Raw genomic sequence first — 21,324 nt, forward strand, 5'->3', positions numbered from 1 at the left:
GTACGCATGAAATATTTGTTCATGCTTTAAAAATGCGAAAAAATAAAGAAATTGATGTATCGTATTTTTTAGAAATACGATCATTTTATTACATCTACGCTTCGACAATCTGCATAAGTTTGAAGTTTTCTCTTACGTCTACAGGCGCATTGACTTTGTTATAATATAGATTGAGATTAAATTTGTAAGTGAAACACATGCCGTTTAATATATATATATACATATATATATTAAACGGCATATATATATATATATATATATAGTATATATGTGTGTGTATATATATGTATACATACATATATAGGTAGGTTCTTATTATTAATATCAGGTATACTGTACATATTTTGTTATAGTTTTTTTTATGCCTTACAAATATAATATAAAATTACAGGCAATCACGGAGAATCTCAAACACTCACATTATACGCAGACTCACGAAAAAAATAATAATATTACGAATAAAATGTAAATAATAATATATATGTACGGTGACTGGCACCATAATATTTGTTCATTACGAGTCGAAAGTGCTGCGGATTTGCAAATCAGAACACGAATCAAACTTTCAACCTCGCATACCCATAAATTGCGTAGCGACCTCTGGTATAATGATCATACGAAATATATGACTGAACCAATCAGCACTAACGACTTCGACAAAGGAAAAGAAAATAAGAAAAGAGTCGTTAACAATACCATGCGAAAATACTTGTACGTCACACGAAAACGTTGATTTTAGAGTCTTTTATCTGAGCACGCCATTGTCTTTTCTTCGTTTCGCAAAGCAATCGACGGCTGAGCATATAGATATATTCAATGTACAGAAACAAGGCATGTGGAGCATGAATAAAAAGTAAGTTACATCGCCGATGATAAAATTGATTAACATTCTGAGAAAGTTCGACGTAAGGAAAGGTTTCACATATATATAGGGTGATTACATTTCTACCCTGAGAGAAATCCTTTAAAATCAATAACGTAATACATATTTATATATGCCTACGTATAACGTAAAGCCAACGTCAGCATAAAATCCGCACAACGCACTTTTTATTCACACACGAGTACTATAGAACGTAATCATAAAAATAATAAATGCCGTTAAAACGTTGCTTAAAAATTGTTTCTTCTTTCTTTTTTGTTTTTCCGTTTTTTTTTTTTTTTTTTGTTTTTTTTTCCTTCTTAAACTAAAACTAAATTAAAGTGACAGTTCGATAGTACTTTCTCTCGTTGGATAAAAAGATATAACGTTATATATAATAACATAGATAAAGACTTATCATAATCATAATATTATATTAATAATAGATACAAACGTTAAAATAGATAAATGAGATTTCTTTTTCATTGAACTCAGTTTTAACCGATAAATTTTCTCAACATATTATATATACCCTAATGTTGTGGTAACACGCATTCTCACGTCATACATCGAAGAAAAATAACAAGTATATGATATATATACACATGCATACGCAAATATATACATATATATATATATATATATATATATATATATATATATATATATATATATATATATATATATATATATATATATATATATATCTGTATATCTATATCTGTATATGTATTTATATATATACGTACATATATACACATATATCGTGCTTAGATTTATGCCAAGACACAAACGGGAAGAGCATAATATCGCGACGTTTTAGTGGTTCTAGCTTCAGTTATCTCGATGGGGCATTTTTGGACACTGTCAATATCAAACATTACGAGTATAGGGAGGCAAAGATGATAGATGTGTGCTCATTATACTTGGACATGGTTTGACGGAGATGTAGGTAGCACATGGATGGCACCAACACAAAATCATTGTTAATTACACTACTACGGTATAGTAGTTATAAAAAAAGGAAAAAAAAAAGAAGACAAATGCGTGAAAAATTAAATGAAAATTCATCAAAAACTTTAAATAAATTCACCCTATAGATACACAACAAATTTGTACAGAATAAAAATATATGATACATCGCTATATTTCATAATGTTACTGATATGATTTTGTGCCTCGTGACATAATGGAGCAAGCATGTTAATCATATATATATATATGATTATATATCATATATATCATATATATCTACCCAATACCATCAAGCGCCCAGTTTTGAAACCTGCAGCGCGAATCAAAACCACACCATAATCTCAAGAATGGATCAATTTCCAAACCACTGCACCGATGAGTAGGTATATAATATAAAATTGTCGAGGACTCTAGGGGCAATCTATCTCGGGATTACTGGGTGATACAAGGTTTCATACGTCTGCAGTTATCAGGATATTCAAACCTCGCGCACAGGTTCTCACCGATCATCTCGAATTAGATCCGATGGAATTAACGTTACGAGATTAGAGTTCAGGTCTGACACCTAAGCTCAATAATGCCTCTCCGCATAACGTACAGGGTATCCCTGTTCCGAGAACAGGAAATATCGGGCATGCGTCGTATACGGAAGGCTAAATAAATATTTCAAAACGCAAAAATGATAAAATATCAGTGATTCCACTACTGCCGGTGTCTTTATTAATTAATTATTTTACGAGCACAACCCGAACCGACATTCGCTTGCTTCTACGCGTACGTATTTTTTCCGATCTATGATTGTATAACGATATGTGCGAAATTGAATAATGACAATAAAAGTCAGATATCGTGAACGAAAATGAAGACAATCGGTCTACGATTAACGATACGTAGTAAATGCTACTAGCGTTGAATAACATCGCGTATGATGTGACATTATACTGTTCGTGTTTTCAATTCAATTTTAATTGCTGAATTCCATTCCCGGTAAATGCTTGAACTCTGTTACCGAAACGCCGTGTACGTCATGATAGGCGGGCGAAAATAAAAAAAAAATAAAAATATTTGCACCTAGAGCCACTCGATTAGTCGAAACTTGATTTTTTTTTCTTTCTATAACTAAACTAGTATATAGAAATCTTTGATCGTTATTTTTTTGTTGTACGAGGATAGTTTTTCAAGCAATGAATCTGATTACTGATTACACAATATTGTCATGAATGTTTGTCTACCTACTCAATCTTACACTTATCATGGTGACATCGCATCTATACCTCAGGAATAGAACTTGGATTTAGATTTCTGTCATAATAATCCCCGAATATATGTATAGAATACGTGTATAAGTTATATTTAATAACAAAATTATTAAGTAGAATCACTGCTCGCACCTGGCACCCATGAAAAGCACCATGCACAATAGAAGCGTATGTGTTCATAATATATTAGTTAATAATAATGATTAATGTTTAGTTATTGTTATGTATGTATATATATATATATATATATATATATATATATATATTATATAACTATATGTATATACACGTATATACATATATATATGTATATATATATATATATGTGTGTGTGTGTGTGTCAACAAATATTCAGATATAAATCTAAATAAACCGCACAATCTTATCCCATGAAACAGTACAACACTCAAGTGCGTCATAAACCGTGCTGTGGCTAATATGTATAAGTTAAAAACAATTTCTTTGCCATAATTTCATTAATAACATTGTGTTTTTGTTCAAGCTCACCCAGATGTCATGGCAATAATAGGAAAATAACAATTATATTGATTTATATTTTTTAATCTTCTAATTTTTTAGCTTTCTTAAATTACTATTTCTTTCCTCGTTTAATGTAACTCTATCTCTTCAAGTTATTTTATTTATATACTTTAAAATATATAAAGCATAAAAGGTTCGAACCAATCGTTCACTTTTAAAATAGTCTAAAAGAGTTAAAAATATTTTGCCGACTGATATCGATTAAACTCGTTAAAAACTGTGATTCGTATTGTTATCTATGATCAATTCTATTCTTTTTCAATTTTCCCTTTTAAAAACCTCTCAAAGTAACAATATTGTAGTTAAATAGAATTAAGAATAGCTTTTGGAAGAACAGACAACATTTTGTTTGTTTTTTTTTTTCTTTTTTCTTTTTTTCAAGTGACGAGTGCACAATCCTAGTACGCTTAGTAAAACCGGTTATTTACAGAATTGAGTTTTCAACACAATTATACACGGATTACGTGAATATGTAGGCTCATGCTACCAATCAACACAACCTATACGTAGAACAGTGTGTTATTGATCTCTATCCTTGTCTATACGTTATTCCTAATTGAATATTAAATTCCTTTTGCGGCAAGGTACAAAGTGGGATCGATTTTTAGAAAAGAAAATTATTAATGAAAAGCCACGTATGTTGTAAATAAAGGAGTAACAATATACATCCATTAGTAACACGAGCCACCTGCGAGTTTCTTGTGATTTTTAGACTTACAAGTTATACAGTGCTGTTTGATTACGCTAAAAAGGTACATTGAGTCCTTAGAAATCTCACAAAAAGAAAGAATATCAATTGATAACACATAATATTCCAATTTAGGTATTATGCTTGAAAATTGATCATCGAAATTTCTATTGTACATAGATCATCATTGTCCTGATTATTAAAACACTGGGTTATAATATCATGTTGCAGTCGCAATTATTCATTTAAAGGATGTACTCACATAGTATGACTATGCATTCAATTTATACTCAATTAACTATCAAAAAACTTAACTCTGATATGGAATCAAACGACACGCGTTTTCGTCGAGTAATTTCCCAAAGATTACTTTTCCACTATTATTACCAATTTTTTGTTCGCTTAAACTTGAAGTAAAATTATGTAAGATGTGTGAATTGAGACAGTAAAAGCAAAGCTAACAAAATCAAATAGATGATGAAAGAAATAAAAGAAATGTTTGAAATCGATTAACAAACTAAAATGATAATTTGCTTAACAGACAAAGTTCAATCAGTCTGCCCCCATTCAGTGTCTCTGCATAAAAAGGCACGAAATAAAAATATTCTTAAAAACAAACCGCGAGAAAAATTAAAAGAATTCGCTAGTATTGAATGCTACTTCCTAGGGCAGCATGAAAAAAAAAATGCCTACTGACAATAGTAGTAGAAATATAATCTTGGCAACATTTTCATAAATGTAACAATAATAACAGAATATCATGGAACAGTAGTATAATATGTACAGTGTACACACTATATTTTGGTTTATTCTAATTTTTTGCTCTCTCTTAATGCAAAAAGTATTTTTGATAACTTTCTCCCTTGGTTCTCGTAATTCAAGTAGTATTTTTTTAACCGTTTTGACTACACGGCTTAGTGCTTGGATAAAAAATATTGGCTAAAGATTTCCAAGCATATATTTGTTAACTCCATATTTTTCATCTACGAATATTTCTACGACTCTATTCATGACTACCTAGGTAACTCGATTGACGTTGAGTGCAAAAAAAAAAATAATACTTAAACTTTTCATTAGCCTACAATTGAAAGAAGCATACCTTATTGAAAAAAAAAAGAAAAAAAAATAGTTGTTACAATTAATTTTTTCTATTCCAAAATTGAGCTTTCAAAACATCGGAATATTTGCGCGAGATAATTGCTATACAGTGTAAACGATTATAGCAAAACTAAAAATACGAAATGAATGCCCAAATAATGGCCACTAAACTCCTATGAACAGCAGTCTTTTGTAAGGAATGCATTCTAAATAATATAAAATTATATCATGACAGTTTCCCGAACTCTCGTAAAGCAGATTTAGTGCAAGGTACATAAAAGAAATAAGTGACATTCAAGAATCTAGGCAATAGATAGCCTGATGAAAGTGCCGATATATATATCTTGCCTTATTTGATAAGCTGAAATGCTTTTTTATGCAATTATTACTTCCTTTTGCATTCTCTGCATAATTTCTGCAAGCTTAATGATTGCATGTCATTACCAATTTTTCATTGGATGGAGTCAACAAATTTTCAACCTACCTTACGTCAATTTTCACTAACATCAAATTCCCAATATTGTTAGCAAACGACGATTAAAAGCTGAACCACGGAGAAGTTACACTAAGAGCCAATTTGTTGCTCAAAATATCGATATTTTTCACATCATCTAGTATACTTAACGAGCAAAGTTATCTGTGGGTAAGAACTACTGGTCATACCATTACCATATCTTCGTCAACGTTAACAGTGGGAAAGGCATTATCTGCTGAACTTTGTCTTTGGATAATCTTCTTCCGTGGGATGCCATCTGAAATATGAAAAAATTTCGTCACTTTCGACCTATAAATGGATATAATTTCTGCTTCTACTATTCCTACAAGGATAACAAACTTACCGGAAGAAGGTGGCATGATTTCGTCAAGGGAACCATCATCTAAATCTGTAGCAGATAAGAGTAGATCGTCATCTGACGAAGCTCTAGTTAGACTTGGCAAAGTCGATGTGAGTAGTGCTTTCTCCTTCTGAATTTCTTGAATGTGACCAACGAGAATTGCCTCTTCCTCATCACCCCTTTCGCTACTGTTGCCACGTCCCAAAGTGCTAGAAGTTACAGGCCCAAGCTCCTCAGGGCTGAAAATCTTCGAAGATCGAAGACTGGAAAGGCGATGAGTAGCAGTACGGCAAGCATACTCGAGAGTACATATATCATCTAGAGTAGCTCTAACAACTCGTAGCTTCTCTTGTACAATTGTCTCGACGCATCGTGTCTGCCTACCGACATCTTGCAGCGAATCCTGCGCAGGTAGTGTTCGATTTGTTCTCAAGATACAAGGTGCAAATACTATGGCCAGCGCTGATGATGACATTCTATTATCAACTTCATGAAGAGCTACTCTCGCCAAATGGACGATCAATCGTTCCATTAGATCAAAATTAGGTTTTGGCAGCTTTTTCAATATTGCAAAAAGGGTACAAATTCTATCATGTGGATCTGTGAGATTGGCTGCATGTAGAAAATCATCATAGTATTCGAAAGTCAGCAACGGTTCAGGCATATCTCTGAAGAAACTCTTCAACACAGCAGCCAGAACGTGTACTTGATAATTTTCAAAGTCTACATCTTCTAAAGCACCTTCGTCCATTTTTAACTTCAATTCTTTCACTTTAGAGCTCACCCCGCTCTTTCTATATAAGCCCTCTGTATAAAGACCATGCAGCTCTATTGTTGTAATTAATCTATCTACCACCAAAGGTACTTTTCCATCCCCGCAATCCAGCTTGAATAGTGGAATACCGAAAACCTTGCGTGAATTCATTTCAGACGTTATTCCTTCTTTTCCACATTCCGCTGTCGCTTTTCCAAAGCACTTTTTATGACATGTTAATTTACAATCTGAAACGAAAAATTAAGGCATGTTTTTATACCAAGCATTCTAATATAAGTGTAATACGTCGAAATAAAAAATCCGTCATGAAATACCATATAGTTAGGTGTGATTTAAGGACCTGGATAAGTTTCAGTAAAAATATTTATGAATATACTCTATACTTACTTTGGCAGACAAGTCCCCTCTCGATTGGCCACATGAAGAACGAGGTGCAAACTTCGCAAGCTGTTGGGATGTTGATTATAGTCAACTGGAAAGTGTGATTGCCATGATGTATTGCTTCTTCTTGCTTCCGTTTTTTATCCTTTTTCCGTTTGCTCTTGCTTTGTTTCTCAGGAGCTTCGTTTTTGACAAGAGTCATGAATTCATTCATAAATCCCCGAAACGCGTTCACACCCATTGTAACAGGGAAGTCCTCTCTAGTGTTTTCTTGTTTACAAACTGTTTCCATAACGTGCAAAAAATTTGCTATTAGATCTGTGTACTTAATGTTTCCTTCGACTCCTTGCTGAATGACAACACTGTAGGTAATGACCAAGTCCTCTTTGAATTTCCCTAACGCTAGTTTAAAAACACGATCCACTTCGCTTGGCTTTTTACCCTCTTCCTGGCCTTCCATTTTGTATATTTTCTTTGTAATAAAGTCTTGCATAAGTCCAAGTTCCTTGGCATCTGAAATTATTTTATCAGTGCTGTCTGAAAATGCCGAAGTTCCCGTCAAACTGAATTTTGGTACCACGGGTTGTTTATTAGATTCATATGCTGATCGTAATTTTCTTTTCCTTCTATCTGGTGCATTCATAGATAAGCACGGTATTCTATTTACACCTCCATTTTGAATACACTTGACGTGATAAAGTTGTTTGCAATCCGCGCACTTGAATCCCTGCGTCACAAACGCATCCATTTTTTCGTTACAACAAATACAAACGTCATCCTTAGAGTATCGGGCTACTTTTCTGAATCTATGGCCAGCAAGGAAAAGCTGGTTACCTTTCCATTCCATTTCTCCCAAACCTGGAGGAAGTTTCAAGTCATTTGGACTCGTATCAGCTCCTAAACTTTTATCGACACTAAGCCCAGAAACTTTAGTAGCAGGATCTGAATTTCTTCTGTGCAATTCCAACGTTGGTACAGCGTTTGCTCTATTACGTTTTCCGGGTTGCTGAACTTTATAAATCGGTTCATGCTTATTTACTGGCCAGTCTGTAACAGATCTCGTTGCTGGATCATTAGAAACCTGTTTTCTAGTCCAGACATTGGACGATTTATTCGAGTCCCCCTCTTTTATGGTACCGAGGAAAAGATTTCGTGCTTCATTTGTATTTGATTCAGATACACTATCGCCCATGGATCGACACTGGGCCTCTCTTGTAGGCCGATTTTTCCGAGCACATCTGACAGGAACATCTGGTTCTGACTTTTCTTTTATCATTGTATCTTTTTCTTTGGGGAGCGGAGAAGTTTTGTATGGCATCTTCATAGAAGTTTCGTGCATCGATATGTCAATTTTCCCAGTTGTATCTCCTTCAGAGTTTTGTCGACGTAAGACATAATCTTTGATATCCTTATTTAAACCAAAACGATCCATTTTCGTTAATGCATTAGTTACACTTTCCAAACGGTCATTTGGCATAGTATTCTCACTGAGCCTTCTCTGCTCTCGACTCGTGGCACTTTCGTTTCGCAAAAAACGGCTATTAGAGTCGTGCTTGACGTTATAATTTGCGGCTTCCGTCAATCGCTCCAGCTTGGCTTGATCCAGAAGGTTTTCATTAATATTTTGATATTGTGAAACGTTGGTAGATTGAGTAATGGTAGATACATCTGATCGTCTTCGCCATATATCAGAGTTGGGACTATGCGTCAGACTTAAATGAGGACATCTAACTTGAGGAGATGGAAACACTGGTGACGACGTGAACATTGGTGGGGCACTTTGAACAGCGTTGGGCGTTTCGACGTCAAGTTCACAGTCACTATAACCAGTTGATGTACTGTCTGTTCTTCTATTAGTTACAGATGTTCTATTTATATGTATTAAATTCGTATTGAGAGAAATCGATGGATTTGGTTCGCCTCGCTTTGTTCTCGTAATCGGAACAGGCTTGTTATTCAAGTTACCACTGACAACATTTTCTTGAGAATAGTGAGACTCAGAGCTATCAGCACTAACTTGAGATTCAAAACTTCTTAAGCTTGCCAAACTTTCAAGACTCCCTTTGCGCTCTGTTACATCTTCACCATACAACGGCTCTACCATTTTCAGGGGTGTAGAAGGATCAGTCAACAATCGTTTGTTAGCTGTTAACTTTCGCTTAGAGTAGGAAATGTTTGAGTCAACAACCAGAGCCTCTTTATTCTTGTCCTCGATCCTGTAATATTAAATGCGCGTTTAATATGTTTATAGGACTAGCGAACTGTCGTGATAAAAATTTGATATGAAAACTAACTAGGGAAACAACAGAGTCCTTGTAAAATTCGGCTTTTCAATTAAACATTCATGCTACTCTGTTTTATGCCGAAAACTGTGATCCAATAAATAATTACATTGGAAAACTATTGCACATACCTTAAAGGTGGTAGAATAAATTCATGAGATTCTGCCTTCTTTGGTGGGTCAGAAGGTAATTCTTCGCTAGAAACTTGTGATGCTTGAGATAAAAATTGCTCTTCGTTATTCGTCCTGAAAACATATAATATTTTATTAATCTTCTATAAGATGTGGGTTAAAAAATTATACAAAAACGAAACTACGCACTCATCGCCATCGCGACATCTGTTGAAATCTCTATTGTCTGCAAATGTAGAGTCTTTATAGTCTGTACCCATGTGGTTCAATTTCTTAACTGCAACATCAGTATTCTCAATTCTTCGTCGCTGCAATTCCTGGTCGGCCAAAATATCAGTCACAATTGTTCGTTTTTTCTTCATGTCATAATACATTTTTCTTGCAATATTTCCTCTGACACAGGCTTGAAAAGCAATTACACCGGCTCTAAGCTTTTTAAACCACTTCTGCTGTTTGTAAGCCTTCCACAAAGCCTGAATGCGAACTGCTGCTTCACGTGCACGTATACTTTGTGCTAATCTCTGAGCGCTAACCATTCTCCAAAACGATTGGACTTGAACAGCAGCATTTTTTAGTCTAATGAACTTTCTTCTTTCAAGACAAGCTCGAAACCACTTCTGTATGGTTGTGATGCTAGTTATGATTTGCTGATGCAATTCAATATCCAATTTGATTTTTTCTGATTCCCGTAGAAATACTTTAGTGGATCCAAGCTGATAGTTATCCCTGTTCAAATTTAGAGTAAGAAGGAAATCTCTGACGTCCGATTGCGAACTGAGAAGGCCTTTAGGAAGTAGCATCCGATAAAGTTGAATGAACTCTTCATAGGCCAGCCTGACATTGAATCCAGCTTGTCTGATTCGTACAGTTTCTAGCATACCAGTGTACCTAAGCTGCCGCTGCACAGTTTCTTCATCAAACTTGTTAGGAACCTTATTAGCATTACTTTTAATGCATCGAATAAAGAAGGGATTAGCCTGGTTCAAAGTGTCCATTAAGCTGTGCAGGCTTTGCTGAAATTGTGCTGAAACCGTCATCGGTTGTTTTCTTGCTTTTCCAGGACCACCTCCTGTACCATAGCTCTGAGTCCGCCCAGCGAGTGTTTTAACAGTTTGGAGATTTTTTAAGCCTTTTTTCCCCCGTTCCCGTGGTCGAAATGATTTGTTCTTCCTATGAAATCATAAGTCTTCATTATTCAATCGAACAAAGTAAAGCAAGATGCATTAAATAATCACTTGTATGCGTATGACAGGAAATAGATTAAGGAAAAAACGAATTTATTGAAGCAGTCTAGGCATAGAGGCATGTAGGTTCTAAGTATAAAAGTGCTAGGCAGCACAATCAATTAGAGCATGGCATTGTTGTAAAGTTACAGTTGCTATATCATAAATTACAAGGGTACCGGATCCAGTTGATATTTAATTTTGGATATTGAAATTATTGACATGGTGAATAATTTGATAGTTATACACGTATATATACACGTATATATACACGTATAATATGTATACACGTATACACGCCTCGTTTTATTGCTAGTGTAAAAAATTAAAAGGCCGTGGGAACTATTCCAAAGCATTTTACTTAATGGAAAGTTCATCACCTTTGCATATATTCCAAGCATAACATGTATAAATCAAGCAAATTCAATTGCAATATTCCTTAATTCAGTGCTAAATACGTGATAACGTGGTTTTTTGGAACTATAGAACCTAAGGTATCAAATATTTTGTCACACTGCATGCAATAACATATTTATTACAAAATAAAATTGAAATAAATTTGAATTTCTTCAGAAAATTCAAATAGTTATCACTGTATTACTAATCTGAGCAACAATGGAATAATAAAAGAATCTTATTTCTATGAAAGATCAAGCATGCTTGAATCACTGCTACATACAGAGCGTGTGTCATATAAATTCAAAAAATTGTTTTAATGAAATGACACAGGTGAAGAATAAATGAAATTGTGATATGAATCCAAAAAACCAATGATCACAATTGATAAATACATCACATGAGTGCAACAAGAAATGATTTGCGATACTTTGTGAAGATAACAGCTGAAGGATTTTTTGAAAGTGTCATTTACATTTTTGGAACGTACCTTCTGCATTAAAAATTTAGAAAAAAAATTTTGTACGTGACTGTAATTGACTGTAATTAATTATTGTAACTTCTTGAGAGGAGTTCCGAATTATTAGATAGTATACGAATACATTCGTAAGAGTACGAATCTGTGAGACGCAAAAGCTACAATGCATTTTTGTTAGAGGGGATCTCAATTAAAGTTATCTACAATATAGCTGTATTTTTTTTTTAAATAACCCTTCACCAAGAATAGTTTCATACAATACATGTACTTGGCACAGGAATAGAAAAAAAAGCTCTCGTGAGAAGTTACTTCGTTACCGATATTAATAACATACATAACGATCTGATTAGCGCGTTCCATGACGTTTGCTTCGTCTTTAGGAAGCACCTTCTCTAGAGGCATATGAGTGCCCCGCCTGAACTTATTATGGCCATCAGATAGATCTTCCCTTCCCTTTATTAAGCAATTCTTCGATGGAGAAACATTCGTTGCATGTTGAACCTGATTTACGTTTCTAAACTGCGGCCAAGATAGCCGGTTGTTGTTTACACTGTCGTGGTTTTCGTTTTGTGTTAATGTGGCAGTTGGAGTTGTTGGTTGTAAGCAGACACTGCGCTGCTTCTGATAACTTGGTAGACGACTATGTTTGTGTGAACTGAAAAATGCTATCATGCTTAGCCATTCTTCTGGCGATACAGTGCTTCGGACAATATTATGATGTTAACAATATTCAGCTTAATTACAATTTCTCGAGTATAAAGTGAAATACTGATCAATCATTATCCTGTACTAGGAAAACAATTCTGGAAAATATATTACAAATTAGAGGCACAGAAAAAAAATAAACGATCAATTACAGGTAACGAGGTGATGGTCATGCCAATTAAATAGTTAAAGTACAACAGTTGTGAAACACTGTAAGTGATTGCAAAGAACATTATCCTAAAAAAAAAAAACAATTCTATTTTCACTTTATAATCGACTCTGCACAGAATCTTCAGACATAAAATGTTTTTCTTTAAGGTCAAGATATTTTCAGAGCCATGAATGCCTAACAATAAGATGGCAATAGAGATATAGTTTCCAGAACTGTATGGCGGTAGTTTGTAACGCTAATGCAGTTTGATCTGATGCCTATGGATGATAAGAATCAAATCGAATGCTTGTTATACCATTACTCCTGACATGCTGGAAGGTATACAAAACAATGCGCTGAATAAAATGATGGAATGTCATGGTCGTGAGATAATATGATGGTTTCATTGCATTCCAATCACATCTAACAAAGAAAAATGAATTTTGTATAATGGATATCGAAAATTGAAAAAAAAATATTAAACACATAAATTTTCTAACATCATCACATGAATTTACAAAAAGAAATTAATAATGGCAGCAGCAATAAAGAAACACTTTCTTAATCACTGCCGCTTCAGTAAAGTATGCATGATGAGCCAGAACTATTGCCTTATAGACTACAGAGTTTCCTGCAAAAATCTGCAACTGAACCGTTTTTTACTTTTTATAGGAAAATTGTTATTTGCCAATTGCCTATCCAATTTGCCTGTTCTGAGTTAGCCGATGCTACCGGATTGGCCAATATCGAATGACTGTAATTTACAAATGACAAATTTCCTATCAAAAATAAAAAACGCTTCAGTCGTAGATTTTCATGAGCAATACGATGGTAGCTTATGGACCGATAGTCCTGGGTCACCCAGTATATCTGTCACTCAACTTGTGATGAATTTTTAAGATATTTTGAATGGAATTACATACTGTATTGTTCAGTGTATAAGCCAACCCCGCATTTAATACGACCCCCAATCCTGAGAAAGTATTTAGGGTGTTTCACTTAGTTACCTGCACAAGACAGGTCCGCGTATAAGACACAGACGATTTAGACAGATGCTGCCACCGACAAAAAAATCTCGACTTATATTTGGAACATTACGGTATTTTGATAATAATTGTAAATTCATGATCGCAAATTGTGACGAGTAGGACCTAACTTTTTAACGAAAACATTAATAGTGGATCGATGAGACCACTTACGCTATTCGGTTAATAGTAAGATTGACAGCCGATAACGTCACAAGATGGCTATAGGAAGAAAAGACAACACAACCTATGTAAATGTAATTGATACTTTAGATTTAATTCTTCACACATTTTAGTACTCGTTTGCAATTATTATATTCATCAATATTGCTTGCCTGGTGGTACAAAAATGTTTCTCGTTACCTAACATGTTCCCAGTGACATTTGAAACTTCGTAAATGAATATGAATGATAAATTTTCAAATATTTCTCAAACTTGTAAAAATTATTGCATTATGCTGTTTGTTTCCAGTAAAGAATTCTGTACAGCAGATATGAAAATAAATATCACAACACTCTTTACTTCTTGTTACTTTCGAATGTGACAGATTCAAATTTTAAATATCTAATGTCAAATAAATTGAATAAACCTGGTATATTAATTTACGTGGGTTCAAACAGTCACCAATGACTAAGTTGAATAAGTTCGACATTTATACCGACACAAGGTGAGCTACTAATAATGAAATTATTAATTACCTTATCAAATTTTCATTGGGTGTCCTGTACCTATTTTGCACAGAAGATTTGTTCCCGTCAGCTAGAATTAAAGAAATTAATTTACTTTATGATTTGTGATGGAAAATTGCAGTCGTTAACCAGATTTTGATTTCATGATAAATTGCGAGATTACATGTCGATCAAATTTTACCCACCTCTGCCATGTCTATGTGCCCGACCTGCTTCCTGAAATGCAAAGTGTGCACGGAAAAAAGCTCTAAGGATCGCCCATCTGAACACTGCAACAGGATCTGCTCCGACTAGCTCTCGAACAAAGGCAAGGGAAGAATTCTTTAAAACACCCACAACCCCATCTGGACGCATCAAATCAAGATTTTTCTCTCTCATATTCGCTGCTTGATATTTGACAGTCCCGGCATAATGTCTTACAACAAATGCTGCCTCACGACGCTGAGGTGCTTCATAAAACGGTGAATCTTTGTGTACCGAATTAAATTTCTGCAGTAGTGTCTCATTCGTTGCACCAGGAAAGCTGAAACAGAATTTGAATTACGGAATAAGGAAAATGATAAAATTTTAAATTAGATATACATTTAATGGAGGAATTAAGACAACACTGACTTGCATTGATCGTCAAGAAGGCATAGAAGACCGTTAGGTTTTCCCTCGATAAGGTGCAGACAGCCTGAGTTATCACTGTACCCAATATCAGTCCATCTTATACCTTGCTTTCTATATTCCCGCTGTTCGTATTGGAAAACGTGCTGATTGAAATAATGTTGCAATTGTTCGTTCGCGTAATTAATACACAGTTGTTCAAAGCTATTGCACATCTTAAAATCTTCGAACCCAAAAATGTCCAAGACACCAATACTATTTCCTTGGTGATCTCTCAATGTGTCTTTTTTTGACAACAGAGCATGGTTCACCTAAACAGCAATCAAGGAGTAACATAATCATGTAAATTTAAAGTATTGTTTAACGACAAAACAATGGAGTAAAAATGGAATTGAATAGAAAAATCAGAAATACATGCCACCAAATGACTTATTGTTACCTGGAGGACGATCCAATCAAATAGTGCTCCATACAAACACTTAGCCATTGCATCTCTGGCAGCAATTGCTTCTGGAAGTCTGTAATTGATTACTAATGTTTCACCTGACGCTCTTGCTCTTTTGGCAGTCAATGCAGCTAGTAGCGTGTCTTGTTTTACCCTGAGTAGCTCAGAGATAAGCGCTACAACTTCAGGGTTCTTAACTGCAACAGCTTCGTCGTGGTGATGATATGACTTTCTGGGTTGAAACTCCACGTTACCTGGAAATTATAAATCAAAATACAATGTAAATAGTCTTCAAAAAAAAAAAGCCACATTGTTTCTTTAGGTAAATCTTGTAAAAGAATTATTTATACAAGAAATCTCTGGCGAAAGGGCAACTTCAGAGCCACGTGCGCCACCGCCAGCACCAACACACGAATAACTTTTATGTGTGCCAAGCGTAGCAGACAAATTATGCGAATGAGAACTTGTGCATGTGTTGACGCTGGCGATATGCGCAAGGCTCGAAGGTTGCCCTTTAACCAGAGATTCCCTGTATATACATTAATTACCAAGCAATAGAACTGCAGACAAAACAGCAAATAATCGTCTCTGCTTCTCAGGAGTGAATCCGACCATTTCCATTGACTGCTTTAGCCTAGAGAATTCATGTCTTTCATCGATATTCTCAAGTCCGTAACACCCGCTTTTATTCAAATAATTATATTGGTCTGTAGTTCCAAGATGAAGCACTTTCCTCTCTTGTTCACTGGCTCCAGCCAATAAATAGTAGAATACATGGTAGTTTCTTTCATTCTTTCCTTGTGACACTATCCTTGACTTCTCTAGGAGATATTTTTGAACCACTGCTCTGTAAGTCAAAATATAAAAGATTGTTAGGAAAAGTTATTCGAACTATCTGTACATAAGAATGTAAAATGACATTTAAAAATAGGCATTGAATTTCGAATATTCAATTAATTCCTGAAGGTGTTTCCAGAACAAAAATTAACTCATATATTACTCGTCCAGAATTGCGTGACAAGAATAAATCAGAATATCGACTGACCCGTGAACCATTCCATTTTCTTTGTAGTTGACTTGAATGAATTTGCCAAACCGACTGCTATTGTTGTTGTGTGCCGTTTTGGCATTGCCAAAAGCTTCCAGAACTGGCCCAGCACTCAGAATAGTTTGTTCCACTCCGCTACCATGTGATCCTTTTTGACTGAGAGCAGTCAAATGATGCAATAGAAAATTAGTTGATTCGGTTTTTCCGGAACCACTTTCTCCACTAATAACGATACATTGATTGCGCTTTTCTTTGAGCATACAGTGATATGCTGCATCAGCTATTGCAAATATGTGCGGTGGTATGTCGGGACCAAGTCTTCGGTTTTGGTACAATTTAACATACTTTGGATTATAAATGGGATAGAATTTAAATGGATTTAATGCTATCAAGATACTTCCAACATAGGTGTATATGTTTCCAGCCAAAAATCTTGCCCTTAAATTGTCTAACAGAGTTTGTTCGTTGAGGTCTGGCAGTTGGCAAAGATCGGGGTACTCTTTGTCTCGAGGTTGATACAAGAATCTATTGAAATAGTCCTTCAAGAGTTGAGGATCCATGGGAAATCTGCTGTCAGACCACAAGTAGTCTGACTGCTTTTTGCGTAAATAAAACCTATAGTATTCCTGCTGAGCTGCATTTTTTGGCCATAACAACATCAGGGCTACTGGACACTCCGTTGGTCCGAGTCTTCTCTCTTTGCACACCTGCCCTACAGAATTGCTAACAACTTCGGCTAACTCATAGCTGTTAGCGTGGGTTGCGTCGACAAATCCTAACCGCTCGATTATACATTCTACAATCTCTGCGGATGATGTTTGTTTCGTGGCTTTGATTGAGAGTGCTTCGTATTCAGCGCTCCACTGGCCCACGAATACTTGCACTACTCCTGATCCGTTGCTGTCCATTTTTTAACCCTGAATGAATAATGATAATAGTTAATTTAACAATAGCAACAATTAGGTACATGCTAAGAACAAAGACAAACTTGTCTTTGTGTCGTGAAAATTCTATTTAACTCTGAGTTCAAAGAAAACTTAACTACATCCAGCTTTTTGTTTGCATAAGGAAAATTTGAACTTTGAATACTCATACCTATACAACAAATGCTTATAAATATTACAAATATTAGTTTTTTTCTAATCAATATGAACGCATGATTGGCTTTACCTTGCTCTTACTAGGGTTAATAAGATTGTCCTATGTCGTCTATAAAACACTTCAGAACCACTTCATCTCCTCTCTGCAACGTTGTATCCGCCTGACGTTGGTAGTGTTTAAAATACTTTTTACACATCTTGTTAATAAGCTTCTGATACTTTAGAAATATCGGTTAATTGTGTTTTTTTATGACTTTAAATATTGTTTTACTCAAACACTTGAAAGTTACACTCTTTGACAGTTCTTCGCTGTACCCCATTAACCGCATTCACATAGTAATCTGGTGACCAACCTTTTATTTCAAATCATGAAAGTATATTAATTAGTATGTCACTTTATGTAGCATTAGTTTTTCATTTTAATATACTGATTATTATAAATGTTGTTCTAGTTTTGTTCGTCGTGATACAATTAGAAACTATTTTGCCAAGTTGAATAGTTGTTTCAGTGATATGATTAAATATTGTAAGCTTTTTTGAAACTGTTTCAATATACAGTTGCAAATCAATGGAGGAGTCCCTTAACTAATAAAATACACATAAATTAACAGTCTCAATTATGAACGGAAACCAAAATATACTCTACATCTGTACAATAACAACTAAATTCCTTCAAATACTGGTTTGATCACTCATTTGTAATAATTTGTATGATATAATTCAACTCTCGCCTGCTACTATCGCTGCTGAAATTGAGACTGTTACACAATTTTTCCAATGGACTAGAAAAATCTATAATTTCTTGGAGTTAGGCAGCACTATTATGCCTTGAGTATTATGTGTTTGATGGTTATTAAATTCAATCAATAGTACGATCATTTGAGTTACATTTCACATGATGAATAGAACGAATCATTCCATAACGCAAAATCAGCGCTCCTGAAACAAAAAATAAAACACAGATATTAATTAATGATTTCTGCGAAAAATCATGTGATAGAAAATGGATGTTTACTTTCTTTGAACCTTAATCAATATGAACAAGGATGTTATAAGAAAATCTATTTACTTAGGGTAAGGAACTGAAAACAATCAGTACTTGCTTATCAGTAAAAAATGATGATAATGAATACCCGATAACATTCTGCAATTTTATTCTTTCAATAGTACAACAGAACTAGATGCCCGTATCTGATTTTAATCTATGTATGTATATACATGTGCATTGAGAATTTTCTAGTATCACGTAACATGATACCATCTAAAAGGATCATTCTCTGAAAAATTTATTTTTGATACATGACTATAATGTAAGCATTAGTCGTATCTCAATCAAAATGTGAGTAATTGTAAATAATAAAAATATATTCAATTTCAGTTCTTCGTTTCGGAGTACATTGTACTGTGTTATCACTGCTCACAGCAAGAATGTATCATACACAATTCGTAAGCGTTGTGAATCATGTAGTAGTGTTTAACGTTGAATAACGAATTTCAACAATTTTGGCGTTCAATAAAAGATATTTTGAGCCTGGTGTTGGCATATTTTTAAACAATCTTTTAACTCCTCGATATTCATGCGAATTACTTTGGATCCACGCCAAAATGTATTTCAGACAGAATCTTTGGTAAAAATATCTTGTTGTTCTCGTTTGATTCGAATATTAAATAAAACGATGAATTCGTGGTAGGAAAAAAGTGTTAAAAAAGACCGAATGGATTGTTGTATTGCAACAAAATCTAATTCTGACTTGATGCATACGTATTTTTTCTCAACCATGGCTGTAGAGATAATTAATTGTCTGAGGATATGTTGAGTATGATCAAATGAACGAAATGATTCAGTAAAGCGATCAGTCATCAGTCATGTATGATGTGGATATTGCAACGTGAATATTTTGAGAGAGATCATGACTAGTTGGAGATAATTAGAGTATTGTGAAGATAAGCCGAGATCGAACAATAATTTCGACGTAAGAAACGTCACGTTCACGTCGAAACGGGTTATCAAATAGGTCAATTCTGACCAGCGCACTTTTCGAATCATAAACGTGTTGGGCTAGATCGGGGCTTGTCAAACTCTGTAAGCTGGCCTACGATCTTATTTTGGAACCAGGCTGGCTACGGCGATCATTAACTTTCGCGGGTGTCGGGAACCGATCGGCGGTATAGACTAAACATAACAGGATGCACCAATACCTTACGGCTTGCCGAGGATTCGATGGGCTTTGCGGTGAAATTCCTAGTGACAGAAACACTGCTGTACGCGGAACAACAAAAATCTCGGCTCTCACGCATGCTTCTTAAGCCCCGTGTGTTGCCGTCCGGGTCTGTCCCCTTCGCTCGAGGCACAAATACACTTCACCGTTATAGCGTTTAGCGATACTGTTCACTAGTCAGAAGTTTCCACAGTCACCGACCGAACACTACTTACTACGAACGAGATAAAATCAGATGGATAGTTATTCCAGGACAATGATTAAGCCACTAGGCCCTTGCCCAGTTATCGTCCTTCAACTCGTCGTCGGATCCTGCGTCTCGATATATCCACCATTTCGATTTTTACGATCACGTGGGTCTCCCGGCGGGTTTCTATTTGCTGGCGACCCAGCCACGTGACCGTCAGGACGGTATCGATAGAGAAGAGAAATGCCTTCGGAAGCGCTCATAGCTGAGAAGCCGAAAACCTACATTCCCCCACCACCGTGATTGGCGCTCGGCCCGCTAATTTCGTTCATGAGTTACTACCAGAATGAAAAAAAGCCCGGACAGACTGTCACTAGTCATGAAATCAGTATAAAATTTTGTATATTAAAATGATTATCTCGATGCACGAGCAGGAACCGATAACCGAGAGTTCGCGGTGGACAAACAATCTACAATCTAGTCTTTTGCGCCTGCAGGGTGCACAACTAAGCATGCATTCGCGTACAGCGGGTGTAAGACATTTATCAAGTGAAATTTTCAAAAAATCGGAGTTCTTTTTCTCTTTGCATCATTTGATAGGATAGAGAATTATAAACATGCTGTTCAATTTTTGGGCCGTAATTCGAATAATTTCGGTCGCTACAGCCTTTTTTAGGAAAAGTGATTTGAGCAGAAGCGTAAGACCTGGCGTGGAACAAAGGAACAAATCGACATTCCATTGCAACCGATACTGAATTCGCAAGTACTTCGGCAGCAAAAGAGTGCAAAAAAAATCCGGATTTCGATGTGAAAATTGACAAAAGTTTCAGCTATGGTTTAATTGAATGTGGTTTAATGTTCGGCGCTCTTCAACAGTTGCTCAAGTGCAAGCAGTGTAATGATGTTAAATTTTACGAAAAATTGATTCGCGGATTCGGTTTACAGCTTTGTGTTGACTGTTTGTAGTCAGATCGGACCGAGATCAATTCTTGTCCGCTGATAAAGAATGCATACGAAATCAACCGTCGATAGTGTTTTGTAATGCAAATTACAAGGCAGAGCGCATCTCAACTGCTAACCACCGAAACTCTCTGGACTTTAAAGAAGCCAGAACAGCTCGTTAAAATGAAATTGCTGCTGATAACAAACAATTTTGAGAAAGCGGAAGGGACATTGTATGGATCTGGCATCGCCGATTGATCAGAAGTAAACAATTTATAT

General features: G+C 35.3%; 1 protein-coding gene across 4 annotated transcripts; it reads right to left on the reverse strand.

Annotated features, from left to right (window-relative positions):
* Positions 1-1,101: 1,101 nt before the first annotated feature.
* LOC124220974 (unconventional myosin-IXb) lies at positions 1,102-20,278 on the reverse strand. Of its 4 annotated transcripts, none has more exons than XM_069136948.1 (14): positions 19,897-20,278; positions 18,586-18,636; positions 17,768-18,050; positions 16,595-17,514; positions 16,098-16,396; positions 15,544-15,803; positions 15,108-15,415; positions 14,681-15,018; positions 14,505-14,565; positions 12,259-12,579; positions 10,017-10,997; positions 9,828-9,941; positions 7,421-9,630; positions 1,102-7,260 (listed from the first exon to the last, which is right to left on the reverse strand). In XM_069136948.1, the coding sequence occupies exons 4-14, from the start codon at positions 17,503-17,505 to the stop codon at positions 6,080-6,082; spliced, it is 6,984 nt and encodes a 2,327-aa protein (XP_068993049.1). In that variant the 5' UTR covers positions 17,506-17,514; positions 17,768-18,050; positions 18,586-18,636; positions 19,897-20,278; the 3' UTR covers positions 1,102-6,079. The 4 variants fall into 4 exon arrangements, with proteins under 4 accessions (XP_068993049.1, XP_068993050.1, XP_046486442.1 ...); XM_069136949.1 differs by having other exon boundaries at positions 1,102-6,174; positions 6,262-7,260; positions 17,768-18,636; positions 19,897-20,276; XM_046630486.2 differs by lacking the exon at positions 12,259-12,579 and adding an exon at positions 13,980-14,027 and having other exon boundaries at positions 17,768-18,636; positions 19,897-20,277.
* Positions 20,279-21,324: the final 1,046 nt, after the last annotated feature.

This window comes from Neodiprion pinetum, chromosome 6, assembly GCF_021155775.2.
Source record: "Neodiprion pinetum isolate iyNeoPine1 chromosome 6, iyNeoPine1.2, whole genome shotgun sequence".
Taxonomy (NCBI): Eukaryota; Metazoa; Arthropoda; class Insecta; order Hymenoptera; family Diprionidae; genus Neodiprion; species Neodiprion pinetum.